Source organism: Oncorhynchus masou, chromosome 29 (genome assembly GCF_036934945.1).
Source record: "Oncorhynchus masou masou isolate Uvic2021 chromosome 29, UVic_Omas_1.1, whole genome shotgun sequence".
Taxonomy (NCBI): domain Eukaryota; kingdom Metazoa; phylum Chordata; class Actinopteri; order Salmoniformes; family Salmonidae; genus Oncorhynchus; species Oncorhynchus masou.
This window is the reverse complement of record NC_088240.1, coordinates 48,440,213-48,457,305: the sequence shown is the minus strand read 5'-3', so window position 1 is coordinate 48,457,305 and position 17,093 is coordinate 48,440,213. Positions and strand designations below refer to the sequence as shown.

Below are 17,093 nucleotides of genomic sequence, written 5' to 3'. Positions count from 1 at the left end.
ATGGCAGACCTTGTGGATCTGCTGCCATATGTCTGGGTTTTCTGTTTAACAAAAATACTGAGTGGAGGGGAGCCAGGCCATTAAGGATCTTGAATACAAGACATGCGTCGGTGTATTGCACAAGATTTTCCCAACTCAAGCGCTCATGCTTTCTAAGGATGTGACAATGATGATGGCTATTGGGCTTCCTATCAAGCACTTTGAGAGCCTGTTTGTAGACAGACTGAATAGGTTTTAATGTTGTACAGCAAGCTTGGGCCCAACTAGTCAAGCAGTATGTTAAGTGGGGGAGTATCATAGAGTTGAAGTACAGTTTTGCTACCTCTGTAGTCAAACAATTTCGTATAAATCGGAAATTAGCTAGGTTGAATTTAGTTATTTGAATGACCTTTTTCACATGCTTTTTAAAAGAGAGGTTGGAATCAAGTATGATGCCAAGTTACTTAAAATCAGATACCACCTGGAGCTTCTCCCCTGACACATAGACATCTGGCTCAGTAGCATCTGTTGCCCTCTTTGTGAAGAACATGAAAACAGTTTTTTTCACATTGAGATGCAAACACGAGTCACTGAGCCACTTTGTAACCTGGACCCTTACAGTAGTGAGTTCTTGTGCAGCTTGTTGTTTGCTCTTTGCATGCACATATATCACTGTATCATCTGCATACATTTGAACTTCAGACCCAGTACAGACAGAAGGCAGATCATTAATGTACAGGCTGAACAGGAGGGGCCCCAGTATTGACCCTTGGGGCACGCCCACATCATAGCTACGATAGGGCGACAGCTCATTGCTCACTCTGACACACTGAGTTCTGCCTTCAAGGTATGATTGAAGGGGCAGAGAATGAGAGGGGATTGAGTCAGAGGTCTGCCAGCAGCCTCGGTCTTGTGATGCGGTCAGAGAAAGTTACTTCTCCTTCCATTGCTTTTCTACAGACAAATTAATTCTCCGGTTGGGACATTATTGAAGATTTATGATAAAAACATCCTAAAGATTGATTCTATACTTCGTTTGACAAGTTTCTACGACCTGTAATATAACTTTTTGAACTTTTCATCCGACTGGACCTGAACGCACTTTTGGATTTGTTTACCAAACACCCTAACAAAAGAAGCTATTTGGAAATAAATGATGAACTTTATCAAACATTTATTGTGGAACTGGATTCCTGGGAGTGCATTCTGATGAAGATCATTAAAGGTAAGTGAATATTCATAATGCTATTTCTGACTAATGTTGACTGCACAATATGGCGGATATCTTTTTGGCTGCTTTGTTGTCTGAACGCTGTACTCAGATTTTTGCATGATTTGCTTTTTCCGTAAAGTTTTGTGGCTCTCTGCAAAATCACCTCATGTTTTAGAACTACTGAACGTAACGCGCCAATGTAAAATTAGATTTTTTAAAAATATAAATATGCACTTTAGCCAACAAAACATACATGTATTGTGTAACATGAAGTCCTATGAGTGTCATCTGATGAAGATCATCAAAGGTTAGTGATTAATTTTATCTCTATTTGTGCTTTTTGTGACTTTTCTCTCTGGAAAACTGGCTGTTTTTCTGCGACTTGGTGGTGACCTAACATAAACGTTTGTGGTGCTTTTGCTGTAAAGCCTTTTTGAGATCAGACACTGTGGCTGGATTAATGAGAATTTTATCTTAAAAATGCTGTAAAATACTTGTATGCTTGAGGAATTTTAATTATGAGATTTTGTTGTTTGGAATTTGCCGCCCTCCACTTTCACTGGTTGTTGGCGAGGTGGGACGCTACCGTCCCACATATCCCAGAGAAGTTAATGTACACCATCATGTGTACATTAAGAGTATCTTTGACAGACGTACCTCCATGGCGAAGACCCTGCAGGCAGACTTGCGGAGGGCATGCTTCATGGCCACCTCCAGACCCTCCAGGTCGTGGTGCTGGATGACGAAGGCCAGGACAGGCCACTGGAAGTTCCTCTCGCCCTTACTGAGGGATCCATGGGCCGAGATTAGACGGGACAGTTCCGGGGACGGGTGGCGCAACAGAGAGGAACCCACTTCTGGAGGGGAGGACAGTGTTACAATTAAGTGATAATGCCTGAGAAGCTGGTGTTTGGAGGATATATTGGCATGGGGGTTGTTAGGCCCGAGATGAAGTCTTTGGGGGCATTATCACTTTTATACAACAGGTTTTAACCAATCATCATTCAGGAATAGACCCACCAATTGTGTAATTATGATATAAATAACAAAACAATAAATACGGTATTACAAATGTCATGATGATTGGTAACACTTAGTAATTTGCAACCCTATTCCAGCTGACAATTACAAATAATTAATACTATGAAAACAAACAAAAAAATAGTTACACTTCAATGTCTTTTTCATGCAATGACCATTAACATAATCATTATAATCATTTTGTAGTAAACACCAGGTACATGAGTTAATGGTGAAGTGTAGAATAACTTTTGTCTGCATCTAAAACTCTTGGTTTAATTGACTAGTAAATATGATCACATTCCTCTGGTTTGGTGGTTTAGGGGAAGGTTTACCCACCTGCATCCCCACTGTGGACTCTGCGTCTGGGCACGGCTTTGACCCTGGCCGGGGAGGCCGAATGCTGCTTGTCGTACTCAGAGGCCACCACAGAGTAGGACCTCTGGAACACCGTCCGCTTGGACAAGTCACTGTCTGTGATTGGGCTGGTCTCTAGACTGCAAGAGATACAACAAAGAAATGTTGACCATCTGTTTATGTCATAGATGACACATAAATACAACACACACACACACAGTCACACCACACTGGAACGAGTCTCTTTCACACAAACACGCACAGATATGACACATGCTACAACCACATACAACACACACATAGACATAATCAGTCTGCTCATCTCTACACTCAAAAAGAGGTGTGTTACCTGGGGGGCATGGATTTCATGTTGCTCTCGGGCTCCTCGAACACGTTGGGGCAAGCGTCAGGGGTGACTGAGATGTAGGGCGCAGGGACAGATGTGGAGCGCAGGTACCTCATCTCGTCCTGGAACAGGTTGTCATCTGTGTACCCACCAAAGTTCTCTGTGTGTTGCCTGGAAGAGAGGAGACAGGTTTACGTACATGTATCATATGTAGTTCAAAGATTTAGTGTTTAGGTTATGTGGATGCTACCTTATAGCAAATAAATGTTAAATTCCATGATGGTTTTCACTGTGTAACATGTTCAAGGGCATGGGTAAGATACTACACACACAAAATGTATGATCATCCTCACTTCAATTAAAGTGGCCACAGTGCTTCAAATGTAATGCTGTCCCAAAACTAAAGGAGGAGACTGTTTAGGAAGCAAAAATAAAAAGGAAATCACCTTTAATTTTCCCCCTCCCAGTCTCTCCAGTCATTTTGATCATCACAATAGATATCCATCATTTACCTGGCCAGCGTCTGCAGGTAGAGGCAGCCGATCTTGTTGGGAATCTCGTCCGAGACACCCTCCTTGAGGCTGGGCAGTGTGGAGTGGAGCGGGCGAGGCGGGTGGTGGCACAGCAGGCTAGGCTCAGCAGCACTGCTTAAGGACAGCAGGAACAGGGCGTTGGCACGGATCACCTGGTGGGCCTCCATGGTGGGAAGCGCCCGCGGCGTCTTCACCTGCAGGGGCTTCTTCCTCGACTGCTTCACCTGGATGGGTAGGGAGGGTGGTTAGAGGTCACGGATGGGTTAGAGGGGAAAGCAGGTAGTCTAGCAGTTAAGGGCATTGGGCCAGTAACCAAAATGTTACTTAGCAAGGCACTTAACCATAATTGCTCCTGTAAATCGCTCTGGATAAGAACTTCTGCTAAATGAATAAAATGTAGAGTTAAAGTTTGTGGTAATATTGTAGGTAGAGGGCTGCGGGTCCCTAGAGCAATCATTGCGGCGCTTTCTGTATTTGTCATGCTTCTGTTGGAAGCGTGCGGTCAGATCAGACAACTTTGGGATTAAAATATTTTTTGTTATCCCGCAGATTATTTGGAAACGGTCATTTTTCTGCACTTTATGGGTCAGCTTACCTATTGTATTTAAAAGCACATCTTTGTCGCATTATTCACACACTCAGAATTCGCTGCTTCAAGTTAAGTAGCCTACCTCGCCTATCCTAGTTGAGTGTGCGAGATCAAGTGCGCGAGATCAAGTGCGCCTAGTATAGGTGTGGTCTCAATGAAATAGAGTAGGCTGCCTATGCATTTCCAAGGAAATATACCTCCTAAACATGATTAAGCTATAGTTTACTACATCGTCTATAAATAAATATTCATCAATCATATTTGTGACCCTTTTCAGGAAACTAGGCGTATGTCGCGGGTCACTATTTCACAGGAGAACCGTTTGAACGTAAACTTTTTTGAATAAATGTTTTATCAAAATGTGTTTGCCAGAAATGCCTTCTCGAACATGAACTTTCATGTGCCTTAATAACAAACTTGCATGCCATCTGTTAATACGAATAAAATTGTTAAATTACGAGCCTAGTTTTTGCCCCCCCCCAAAAAATCAACAACCTTCCCGCTAGCCATGATTGGTTGAGATAATGAGTGGGCTGGACTTGCTGAGAGATGAGCATGCTTCTGTCGATTTGAGCATGTCAGTATGTGTCGGTAATCCTGTCTAACGCTGCTTTTTTTTAATGTATTGTGTATTAAAGTGTTGCTCTCCACTTTTTGGAGGACTAAGTTTTTAAATCAGTGGAATTAGTGTATAATAGCTAAGGAGATGGAGAAAACACCTGTCTCCGGATGACATCTTCAAACCAACGGCAACCATGGCATCCGACAGGAGACGCATCCAACCATGAATGATGTATACGGGTAAAATAGTCTGGCTAGCTACATTTTCAGATATTACTCATTCCTCATTTTGACAGCCATTGCTTGGCTCGCTATAGCCTAATGTTAGCTAGCTAACATTGAACCTGGTTGGATAGCTACCTGCAGATTCATGCAGTGTAGTAACGTCATGAGTTGTGCTTATACGTGGATTGTTTACCTAGCAAGTATGCTAACGTTAGCTGGTTGGCTCACTAGCTAACGTTAAGTATATGACCTTATTGTTCATACCACAGACCATTTGCTTAGCTAGCTAACATTGAGCCTGGTTGGTTAACTACCTGCTCTGATAAAGTAGTCTATAAAAAAAATAGCTCAAAAGAAAGTGCAAGTCTCTCCAACTCAGCTCTCTTTAATCTACATCTAGCCTATTTGCTGATATAGCCAAGTAAAAAAATGGGCCACGTGACAATCTCTGGTAATTAAACCTATTGCTTAGGTTATTTTTGCCCATTTTGAAATTTCCTATAGGGCGCAAAACAGCTGCGACCATGACTGGTAAGTGAGCTGCATCGTTACATATGCCTAAAATAACAGAGGGACTATGGTTGGGTTCGGGACAAGTTCTTGCAGTAGCAGGTGGGAGTCGGACAGAAAGCCAGCGGGTGTTGGAGGGTGCAGTATGAAATGCTGCGGGTGCAGGCGGGATAAATAAATCAGTCCCGGGCAGACCTCTACTTGTAGGAATAATGCATTATGATGCAGTTATAATGCATTGTAAGACTGTCACAACCATGTTACCAAGGCTGTTTATGAAAGTACATGGTTGCGAAAGGTTATCCTCTGAACTGTGACTATTACAGTGAGAAATTAGAATATTGAGCATAATATGTTGTTAAATCCTGACGGTTAACTATCCAAGTATCCATTTGTTAAGTTTCCATTTAATGTTTAATGTAAAGATAAGGTACAAAACAACAATTGATTGAAGCATCAAGAAGTACACTACCTTTTCCCTGGCTGCAGTCTGCTTCTCTCTTAGGTACTTTTCCCTGCAACGGTCACACACCAGGTACCAGGTGCTTCCTCCAATCCCGCCGTCTCCACAGTTTCCCGCCCAGCCCCCACAGAAGTGGCCAATGCTGTTATAGCCCTGGCCTCCCGCATAGCGACCACAACCTGCCCAAAACAAAACAACAAATTAAGCTAAAATCCACCAACTTAAATAGAACATATTAATATACATTTATCTCTATGCTAAGATCATATTGAGTAGTGTTGCCATATTAGCATAGATACAGTGCAAATGGTTCAATGGGGTTAGCCACCATCCGCCTCAGTATGAAGAAATGTTCTGCTTTAAAGCGTTATTTTCCATCCACAAATGTAATAAACAAAATATAGCCTGTCATAGGACTTAAAAATCAGACTTTTATATGTGAGAGGTCGGCTAACCTCTCACAGTGATATGACATGTGTATTTCTAACAGTATAGAATAAAAGCAAACCCAAAATTGTTGATCTTACCTGGGTGGGCCTGCCTCATGTGGTAGGTGACAGGGTAGGGGTGCGACTCCCCACACAGCTCACAGATGGTGTCCTTCTCCGGTCCCCCCATGGCCAGCTGGGCCATCTCCCCAAACAGGTTCCCCCTGGGGCGCACCTCCGCCTTATCTCTTTTCTTTTTCTCCTTCTTGGACTTCTTAGTGTCCTTCTCGTTCTCCTTTTTCTTCAGGATGGCACTGGAGCCCGGGCTGGGGAAAATCATGTTTTGGGTGGCTGCCTTGATGGTTGCCATTGAGATGTCCTCCCAGAATGCAACGAGGTGCTGGAGGGTGAGCGGCAGGATGGACTTAGCCCTCATGGTAGGGTGAGTGGCCACCTCGAAGGAGACGTGCTCCCCCTTGCCATCCTCGCACTTTTCGGGCAGGGGAGGCTCTTTGAGCATTGACAGGACCTTGTTCTTGTTGATGCTGCCCATCTTGGAGATGTCTGGCCCATGCGGGGAGATGTTGAACATATTGAGGGCCGAGGATATCTCCAGTGAGTGGCGGTTCTTCAGCTTGCTTTCCTTCTCCTCTTGGCCGCCCTGGCCACCCAGCGAGCTGCGGACGGGCGCGTGCTCCTTGGTCCTCTCTGGGTTGAACTTGAGGAACGAGGAGCAGGCCATGGCGTCGTGGACGATACCCTCGTGCCAGAGGAAAGCGGCGAAGACCGCACGGGCACACTCTGCAACTGAGGGTGACATGGCCTGCTTGGCGGGCTCGGTGACCCTCGACGAGCTCTCACCCTTGAAGAGCGGGCCCGACTTGTCCTTCTTGGGGCGCACGTGTCGGCTGGAGGTCTTGCGGCTGACTTTGGGCGACAAGCGGCTGCTCTCCAGCTCCTCCTTCACGGGTGCCTTGCCGATGCTGAAGTGCACCTTTGAGGAGCCCTCTTCTGCATTCTTCACCTCCACGTTTTCATTGTTCCCCTCATCATCATTGGAAAGAAGAGCACTAGACGTACACACCTCCACCACCTCGCTGTGGAGGTTCTCCTGGGTCACATGGGGCGACGGGGTTCGGTTCTCCGCATTCCTATCTCCTCCTTTGCTGCTCCCGTCCTTGGGTGGTAGTTTGGGTTTGGGCGAGGTGGACCTTCCCCTTAGGGGCTCTGAGGTGAGAGGGACCTTCTTCCTCAGGGTGTCCGGGTCCAAGGTGTACGAGTCCGACTTGGACCTTTCTCTGGGCGGGTCCAGCCGAGCCTTGGAGGGGCTGACATTGGGAGGGAGGTTCTGGTCATGGGGTTGGTTCTTGTCTTGTGGCATGTTCTTGTCAATTGGTTGGTTCTTGTCTTGTGGCATATTCTTGTCAATCGGTTGGTTCTTGTCCTGAACAAAGTTCTTGTCGTGCTGGGTGGAGGAGCGGGGTGAGGAGGTGCTGGAGGGGCTAGACCTCCCCGAGGTGGAGGAAAGGCCCTTCTGTTTGGGCGAGGTGGAGCGGGAGCCAGGGTTAGGCGACTCGGCGCGCAGCCCGGAGGAGTTACGATCGCGCCCGTCGGCCTTCAGTGCCTGCAGGGTGTTGTGGTTGGGCGAGTGGGAGCGGCTATGGGAGTCCGACCGCAGCTTGGCAGTGTCCGACCGCAGGATAAGTGCCTCGCTGGCCGGCGGATCTTTACTTTTGGACTGTTCCGAGGCGCGACCGCCACGCCCCTCCTGTTTTGGGGAGCGACTTTCCAGTCGTTGTTTGGTGGCCGGGGACATGGGCCGCGCCCCTAAGTTACCTGGTAGCCAGCCACAACATAGAAACAGTTATACAACAACTAAGAGGATTACTGTAAAAGGCAGCACATCTGAGTACAATACTCAACATCTAAGGGTCAAAACAAAATGGATTATGAAAGGGAAGAAAAATGGGGGGGAGAAGAGAAACAACAGTAGAAGTCTGGACATTAAAAAACAAAAATCATGTTAAAACATACAAATATTTTTGAGACAATATGTAACCTCTTTCTTAGACTGTGGAAAGTTGTGGACCAATACATTTTGGTAAAGTGACAGCATTAGAGCAGAGGACAAAGATTATTCTAGAAGAGCCTTCAATGGCCTTGACATAGAAACTTTTCCAAAGTATATTCATCTATCTATGCATGTCTGAAGACCACTTACACAGACAGGGGTAGCTAATGGATCATGGTGCAACTGATGAGAAGAAGCCCATGCAGCCCAGCACTGTGCCCTAGAATAGCTAATATAAACTCAGCAAAAAAAGAAACGTCCCATTTTCAGGACCCTGTCTTGTAAAGATCATTCGTAAAAATCCAAATAACTTCACAGATCTTCATTGTAAAGGGTTTAAACACTGTTTCCCATGCTTCCCATAAACAATTAATGAACATGCACCTGTGGAACGGTCGTTAAGACACTAACAGCTGACAGATGGTAGGCAATTAAGGTCACATTTATGAAAACTTAGGACACTAAAGAGGCAGTTTCTACTGACTGAAAAACACCAAAAGAAAGATGCCCAGGGTCTCTGCTCATCTGCGTGAACGTACCTTAGGCATGCTGCAAGGAGGCATGAGGACTGCAGATGTGGCCAGGGCAATAAATTGTCCGTACTGTGAGACGCCTAAGACAGCACTACAGGACGGACAGCTGATCATCCTCACAGTGGCAGACCACGTGTAACAACACCTGCACAGGATAGGTACATCCGAACATCACACCGTCGGGACAGGTACAGGATGGCAACAGCTGCTCGAGTTATACCAGGAACGCACAATCGCTCCATCAGTGCTCAGACTGTCCGCAATAGGCTGAGAGAGACAGGACTGAGGGCTTGTAGTCCTGTTATAAGGCAGGTTCTCACCAGACATCACCGGCAACAACGTTGCCTATGGGCACAAACCCACCGTCGCTGGACCAGACAGGACTGGCAAAAAGTACTCTTCACTGACGAGTTGAGGTTTTGTCTCACCAGGTGTGATGGTCGGATTCGCGTTTATCGTCGAAGGAAAGAGCGTTACACAGAGGCCTGTAATCTGGAGCAGGATCGATTTGGAGGTGGAGGATCCGTCATGGTCGGGGGGTGTCACAGCATCATGGGACTGAGCTAGTTGTCATTGCTGTGCATTACAGGGAAGACATCCTCCACCTTCATGTGGTACCCTTCCTGCAGGTTAATCCTGACATGACTCTCCAGCCATACTGCTCGCTCTGTGTTTGATTTCCTGCAAGACAGGAATGTCAGTGTTCTGCCATGGCCATCGAAGAGCCCGGATCTCAATCCCATTGAGCACGACTTGTTGGATCAGAGGGTGAGGGCTAGGGCCATTCCTCCCAGAAATGTCCGGTAACTTGCAGGTGCCTTGGTGGAAGTGGGTTAACTTCTCACAGCAAGAACTGGCAAATTTGATGCAGTCCATGAGGAGGAGATGCACTGCAGTACTTTTTGCAGATGGTGGCCACACCAGATACTGACTGTTACTTTCTGACCCCCCCCCCCCCTTTGTTCAGGGACACATTATTCAATTTCTGTTAGTCACATCTGTGGAACTTGCTCAGTTTATGTCTCAGTTGTTGAATCTTAAGTTCATGCTGAAAATAAACGCAGTTGACAGTGAGAGGATGTTTATTTTTTGCTGAGTTTATAAATTGGTCTTTAGAATTTATCCTGTCTTGGGACATTAGTCCCACCCCTAACCTCTGTGAATAAGCATCTCCCCTATTCCTTCTGATAATTGTAGCAAATGTTCAGTTTAGAACAATTTACCTATTTACTTGTGTTTTACTCTTGATAATCCTATTTATCCTGTTGTTCAGCATTAACTGACTAACGGATTCCCACATTTCAGTCTGAAGGAGGCATGCATTTTGTATGTTACCCACCCTTTTGCCTGAGAGCAAGAGATGAGAGTGCAGAACCATGCCCAGCCGCGGACGCACTGCTTTTGTGCACCCGCTCGTGAGAAGAAGCAAGGCTGCGTGATGAAGAACCATCTACAGCGGAAAACAGTGGTAGGTAAGCAAAACACAGGGAATGAATGCAGGGACACCCTCACAGAGAAAAGAAGCGTAGTGTGTACAGGTAAGTAGATTAAACAGGTAAGAAAACACTCCACAGAGAAAGAGGAGGGAGAGAGGAGTGAGAGAAAGAAGGAGAGAGCTAGAGTGTTGGAGGATGGCCATTGAGAGTGTAAAAAATATGGAATCAGACCAACAGACATAAGGAGAGCAGACAGCTATAGGAGATCAGAGGGTAGTAAGAGATGCATGAACTAGGGCTGGGAGACATGAGTTTGAGCCAGGGGCTGAGAAAATGGAGTGAACGGAAACTAATTGATACATGTCATACTTTATTGAAACCTAATAGTTGGGAGCATATCCACTGACCTGACCATGAGATTGTCTCTGATTTACACACCATAGGTGCTGTGAGTTAAGGTTAGTCATATTGACACATTCTCAAGGCATTTAGTTTAGTGTATCTGCCCAGGACCTTTATAGAGATTCAAAACTGTAAAGAATGAAAGCATGTAGTAAACTAATACAGTAATAAGTACACTAAATGATGCTACCTAAATTCATATGATGAATTACACTAAGGTAGTCTACATTTGCAATGGGAGCACTAAGCAGGAATGGTAGCTGGTGTTTAAAATTAGAATCAGTGATACGCGTCTACCAAGAGGAGCAGGGTGACTTCTGACACAAACAAAGACGAAGGCAGAGGCTGCATTCATCAACATTTGTCGTCAGACACCTTTTAAATTGCAGGACATAGAAGCAAACCTATGTACAAATGCAACTATCTGTATGGGTGATCGTCAAATGCAGCCTTTTTGCCTCACTCTCTTGACAATATCTCTGGGCAGACTGCTGCTCGTGATCATGTCATATCGCTGAGTCTCTGTTTAAATCAGGGATGAAGATGGAGAAAGAACACTGGTATATAAACAAAAAGCAAGCAGCTACATTACTAGGCAAGGTATTGTAAGCAGCAGTTAGAACATAACAGCAATGTTAGGGTGTCTTCGGTCCCCCCTGCCCCCCCGCAAAAAACAGAAATAAGCAAAACAAATACGCAAGTAAAAAAAAAAAAAAAAAAAGAGTGATAAGCTAAGGAGGAATTAAGATGGGACCAGGGAGCACCTGGGCAAGCAAGCGTCGACACTGTCATACAGACGGACCGACTTACTCGGAAGCTGTGGCTGCGGCTGAGACACTTGGGACCTGGGGCATTGTCCAAACACAAATGGGCTGTGGACAAGGGAGGAGGAGGGAGGTTGGGCGGCTTGCTCAAATACGGAGGAAGAGGAGGGAGGAGCAGCTGGAGGGAGGAAGGGCCCAGACTGAATGGCACTATTCAGTATGGCAGTCAATCTTTGGTCACCTGCAAATAACGGAAGAGAAGGGGAAGGGGGGACTACAGCTTAGCTTACACTATGGTCTTATAGGATTCCAAAAGGTGGGATATAAATCAATCAATGAACCCATTAAACAGTAACCATTAAAATGTCCATTGATTTTTCAATCATTTCCCACACAGGTAATGCCGGAGAGGTGGAAGGGGTGTGTAGGGGGGTGAGGTGGGAGTTTCTGGATAGGAGGGGAGAAGGGGGTAAACTAAAGTGACATGGGGTAATGGGTGATGTCACAGGGTGGGGATTTGGGACAGTAATGGCGATTGGCCGGGCCGGTGTTGTGTAACTTGGGACCAAGTGTGGAACCCAAAAAGGGAAAATAACACTGTACTATATGTACTGTAGTATCTCTAAGGTAGAGTGCATCTGCTTTCTACCCAACAACATAAAAAAATCCTCTCCTTTACTCATTTCCATATGGAATAAGAAAATGATCTAAATTTCCCTGAAAGATTTTAGGAGAAAAGTTCAGTGACTCAGTTTTGACTAATTACAGGGAAAATCAAGTATCAATCAAGTATCAGGTATAAATAGTTCCATATAGAGAGATCTTTTGCAAAACGTAAATGGTACCAAGTAAATGGTGAGCGAGTTTTGAAAGTCCCCTTTATTCAGACCTATTCTATTGATTAATTTACCTTACATTTACCAGCTAAGAAAAAGACCTGAGGAAAAGTTGGAGGGATTTGGGAGAGGAAAGTAGTCCAATGAGCCAGTCGGAAGCTGTGGGGGTTGATTCCGATTTGGCAGGAGACCCTTTCATTTTTTTTGGGGGGGGGGGGGGGGGACTTGTGAACACTGGTGTTGGGAAGATATTCCAGGTCCCACCTGACCTGGCAGAAGCACACTAACTGGCCCATGCACACAGACAGACACATTATGACTGAACATAGCAGTGATGTTAGGTATGACATACACACACACGTGAAACAAATGAGACATGCAGAACAAAAACACGGACAGAGTTAGTGCTTATTGACAGCCCCTGTAGCCTTGGAGGGTCAACTTGATCCAGTATGGGGAAAGAGTGCAGTTGTGGGCACTACCCACTTTCCCATGCTTTTGAGTGCACCACTAACTGATACAATCGGTTTCCACTAGTATTGTTACATTACCCAAAAATGCTAGCCAGAAGATTTAGGACTCATCCTGACCAGCTAACAAATTTTAAGGGGTTGTACAAAATGATACCACCCTAGATATTGTGCTGTCTTTGCATATTGCATCCTTATTGGCCATATGCTAATGAGGGCCTGTAGAAATGTAGGGGTTCATGAGGAAAGCATCTCTCTTAGGTTGCTTGTAATGTGAAGCAATGTCAAGCTAGCAAGAAATGTGCCTTCATAAAGATACATGAAGCAGATGACGTTTTGAAGGTGTCTAAACCTAAAACTCAAGCAACAACAAAGTAAGAGACGGATTTCAAGCAGTCTTTATTGTGAAAAAGAACATGAACTATGAGAAAGTCCACTTTAACTTAGGCTATCTGTTGGACTAGCAGAAAACATGCGACTGTCAGAACGGAAGCAGCAAATTCACCTGCAAGGTAACAACAACAAAAGAGGCATGCTCAGTGGATAGTTATGCAAAAAGGCAGCCAGTATTAGTGGAAACAGATATTCCAGCATGAGAAAGCTAGCCATGGTAATGCTAATGGCAAATAGCAGCCAAAGTGTCGAAACCGTGGCAAAAGCCCTGCACCGTGTGCAGCTAACGAAGTAGTATGTGAAGTAGTGTGTGACCCTGTAAACAAGGTTCAAAAGGTGGATGATAGCATTTTCCTAGGAACAATAACAGCAGGAGGCAACCCATGGATGATTCAAGTGATGGACAGAAATGTAAAATTCAAAATAGACACTGGTGCCGATGTGACTTTTATCCCAGACAATGTGTTCCATCACATTTTTGCAGGAGCCAGCAAGCCAGCTCTGCTAAAAAAAACTAAAAAAATCAACAAAACCTCCGCTAAGGAAGAGCATCACAAGTGTAGTTCTACAAAAGGGAGAAAAGGTTACACTGGAGGATGTGTAGGTCATCAGCGATTTACACACAGCTTTACTAGGAAGACCAGCTATGACACAAAGCTTGAGCTAGTTGATCAACTTGACAGCACTGATTTACAGACACTGAAAGAAAGCTATCCAAAGCTGGTTTTGGCACAGTACAACAACTATATACAATCGAGCTGAAATCCTGCACAGAGCCCTACTCACTCCATGACGGATTCCTATGACATTGATGCCAAAAGTGAAGAAAGAGCTAGAGAGCAGGCAAGGGTTCAAGGTTGTCACCAGAGTGGGGGGGCCCAAGGACTGGTGTGCCAGCATGGTGGTTGTCCCAAGAAGAACAGAGAAGTGCAGACATGCATCGATTTCACTTGTCTCAAAGAGTCAGTGTTTAGAGAAAAATATACTTCCCACTGTCGAACAGACCCCTTGGCTCACGAGCCGGGAGGAAGATCTTCAGCAAGCTTGATGCGAACTTGTGCTTCTTGCAGACTCCGCTAGCGGAGGAGTCAGTTATGCTAACAACCTTCATCACACCTTTCGGACGTTACAACTTCAGCAACTTAACACTTGGTGACAGAGGTCACTGAAGGGCTGGAAAGTGTGGTCTGTCACATGGATAATGTGTTAATCTGGGGCCAAACACAGGAGAAGCATGATGGAAGACTTCATGCCACATTTCAGAAGAAGGAAAAAGTCGGCTTAACTCTGAACATGGACAAATGTGACCTGTCAAAGCAGGAAGTGAAGTTCCTGAGCCACATTATCTCGGACAAAGGAGTACAGCACGACAGAAACGTGTGTGTGTGTGTGTGTGTGTGTGTGTGTGTGTGTATATATATATATATATGTATGTATATATACACACACACACACACACATATATACACATATATATACATATACAGTGCCTTGCGAAAGTATTCGGCCCCCTTGAACATTGCAGGCCCCCTTGAACATTTCAGGCTTCAAACATAAAGATATAAAACTGTATTTTTTTGTGAAGAATCAACAACAAGTGGGACACAATCATGAAGTGGAACGACATTTATTGGAAATTTCAAACTTTTTTAACAAATCAAAAACTGAAAAATTAGGCGTGCAAAATTATTCAGCCCCCTTTACTTTCAGTGCAGCAAACTCGCTCCAGAAGTTCAGTGAGGATCTCTGAATGATCCAATGTTGACCTAAATGACTAATGATGATAAATACAATCCACCTGTGTGTAATCAAGTCTCCGTATAAATGCACCTGCACTGTGATAGTCTCAGAGGTCCGTTAAAAGCGCAGAGAGCATCATGAAGAACAAGGAACACACCAGGCAGGTCCGAGATACTGTCGTGAAGAAGTTTAAAGCCGGATTTGGATACAAAAAGATATCCCAAGCTTTAAACATCCCAAGGAGCACTGTGCAAGCGATAATATTGAAATGGAAGGAGTATCAGACCACTGCAAATCTACCAAGACCTGGCCGTCCCTCTAAACTTTCAGCTCATACAAGGAGAAGACTGATCAGAGATGCAGCCAAGAGGCCCATGATCACTCTGGATGAACTGCAGAGATCTACAGCTGAGGTGGGAGACTCTGTCCATAGGACAACAATCAGTCGTATATTGCACAAATCTGGCCTTTATGGAAGTGGCAAGAAGAAAGCTATTTCTTAAAGATATCCATAACAAGTGTTGTTTAAAGTTTGCCACAAGCCACCTGGGAGACACACCAAACATGTGGAAGAAGGTGCTCTGGTCAGATGAAACCAAAATTGAACTTTTTGGCAACAATGCAAAACGTTATGTTTGGCGTAAAAGCAACACAGCTCATCACCCTGACAACACCATCCCCACTGTCAAACATGGTGGTGGCAGCATCATGTTTTGGGCCTGCTTTTCTTCAGCAAGGACAGGGTTGATGGTTAAAATTGATGGGAAGATGGATGGAGCCAAATACAGGACCATTCTGGAAGAAAACCTGATGGAGTCTGCAAAAGACCTGAGACTGGGACGGAGATTTGTCTTCCAACAAGACAATGATCCAAAACATAAAGCAAAATCTACAATGGAATGGTTCAAAAATAAACATATCCAGGTGTTAGAATGGCCAAGTCAAAGTCCAGACCTGAATCCAATCGAGAATCTGTGGAAAGAACTGAAAACTGCTGTTCACAAATGCTCTCCATCCAACCTCACTGAGCTCGAGCTGTTTTGCAAGGAGGAATGGGAAAAAATTTCAGTCTCTCGATGTGCAAAACTGATCGAGACATACCCCAGGCGACTTACAGCTGTAATCGCAGCAAAAGGTGGCGCTACAAAGTATTAACTTAAGGGGGCTGAATAATTTTGCACGCCCAATTTTTCAGTTTTTGATTTGTTAAAAAAGTTTGAAATATCCAATAAATGTCGTTCCACTTCATGATTGTGTCCCACTTGTTGTTGATTCTTCTCAAAAAAATACAGTTTTATATCTTTATGTTTGAAGCCTGAAATGTGGCAAAAGGTCGCAAAGTTCAAGGGGGCCGAAAACTTTCGCAAGGCACTGTATGTGTGTGTGTGTATATATACACACATATATATATATATATACACACACATATATATATATATATACACACACATATATATATACACACACATATATATATACACATACACGCACATATATATATATATATACACACATATATATATACACACACACACACACACTTATATATACATACACATATACACACACATATACATACACACACACATGTATATATACACACACACATGTACATATACACACACACATGTACATATACACACACACATGTACATATACACACACACATGTATATATACACACACGTATATACACACACACACACACATATACACACACACACACACACACACACACACACACACACACACACACACACACACACACACACACACACACACACACACACACACACGTCTGTTCTGAAAGGCCCCAGAGTCTGCAACACCACTAAGCAAGGGGCATCACCAAGCAAGTGGCACCATGAAGGCCAAGGAGCTCTCCAAACAGGTCAGGGATAAAGTTGTGGAGAAGTACAGATCAGTGTAGGGTTAAAAAAAAAAATCCAAAACTTTGAACATCCCACGGAGCTCCATTAAATCCATTATTAAAAAACTGGAAATAATATGACACCACAACAAACCTGCCAAGAGAGGGCTGCCCACCAAGACTCATGGACCAGGTAGGAGGGCATTAATCAGAGAAGCAACAAAGAGGCCAAAGTTAACCCTGAAGGAGAGGCAAGGCTCCACAGCGGAGATTGGACTATCTGTCCATAGGACCACTTTAAGCCGTACACTCCACAGAGCTGGGCTTTACAGAAGATTGGCCAGAAAAACATATT

General features: G+C 44.5%; 1 protein-coding gene across 18 annotated transcripts in view; it reads right to left on the bottom strand.

Moving 5' to 3' along the window:
* The window catches only part of LOC135519932 (E3 ubiquitin-protein ligase MYCBP2), a 317,195-nt gene that overhangs the window by 71,329 nt on the left and 228,773 nt on the right, over positions 1-17,093 (bottom strand). For 13 of the 18 annotated variants that reach the window (XM_064945153.1, XM_064945155.1, XM_064945157.1 and 10 more), the window contains 7 exons: positions 11,477-11,671; positions 6,324-8,060; positions 5,806-5,975; positions 3,428-3,672; positions 2,919-3,086; positions 2,552-2,709; positions 1,850-2,049 (listed from right to left, as the gene is read on the bottom strand). In XM_064945153.1, the coding sequence (XP_064801225.1) occupies positions 1,850-2,049; positions 2,552-2,709; positions 2,919-3,086; positions 3,428-3,672; positions 5,806-5,975; positions 6,324-8,060; positions 11,477-11,671 (2,873 nt within the window). Of the gene's footprint in view, positions 1-1,849; positions 2,050-2,551; positions 2,710-2,918; positions 3,087-3,427; positions 3,673-5,805; positions 5,976-6,323; positions 8,061-10,167; positions 10,279-11,476; positions 11,672-17,093 lie in introns of all 18 variants that reach the window. The other 5 variants (XM_064945154.1, XM_064945158.1, XM_064945169.1 and 2 more) reach the window with 3 other exon arrangements.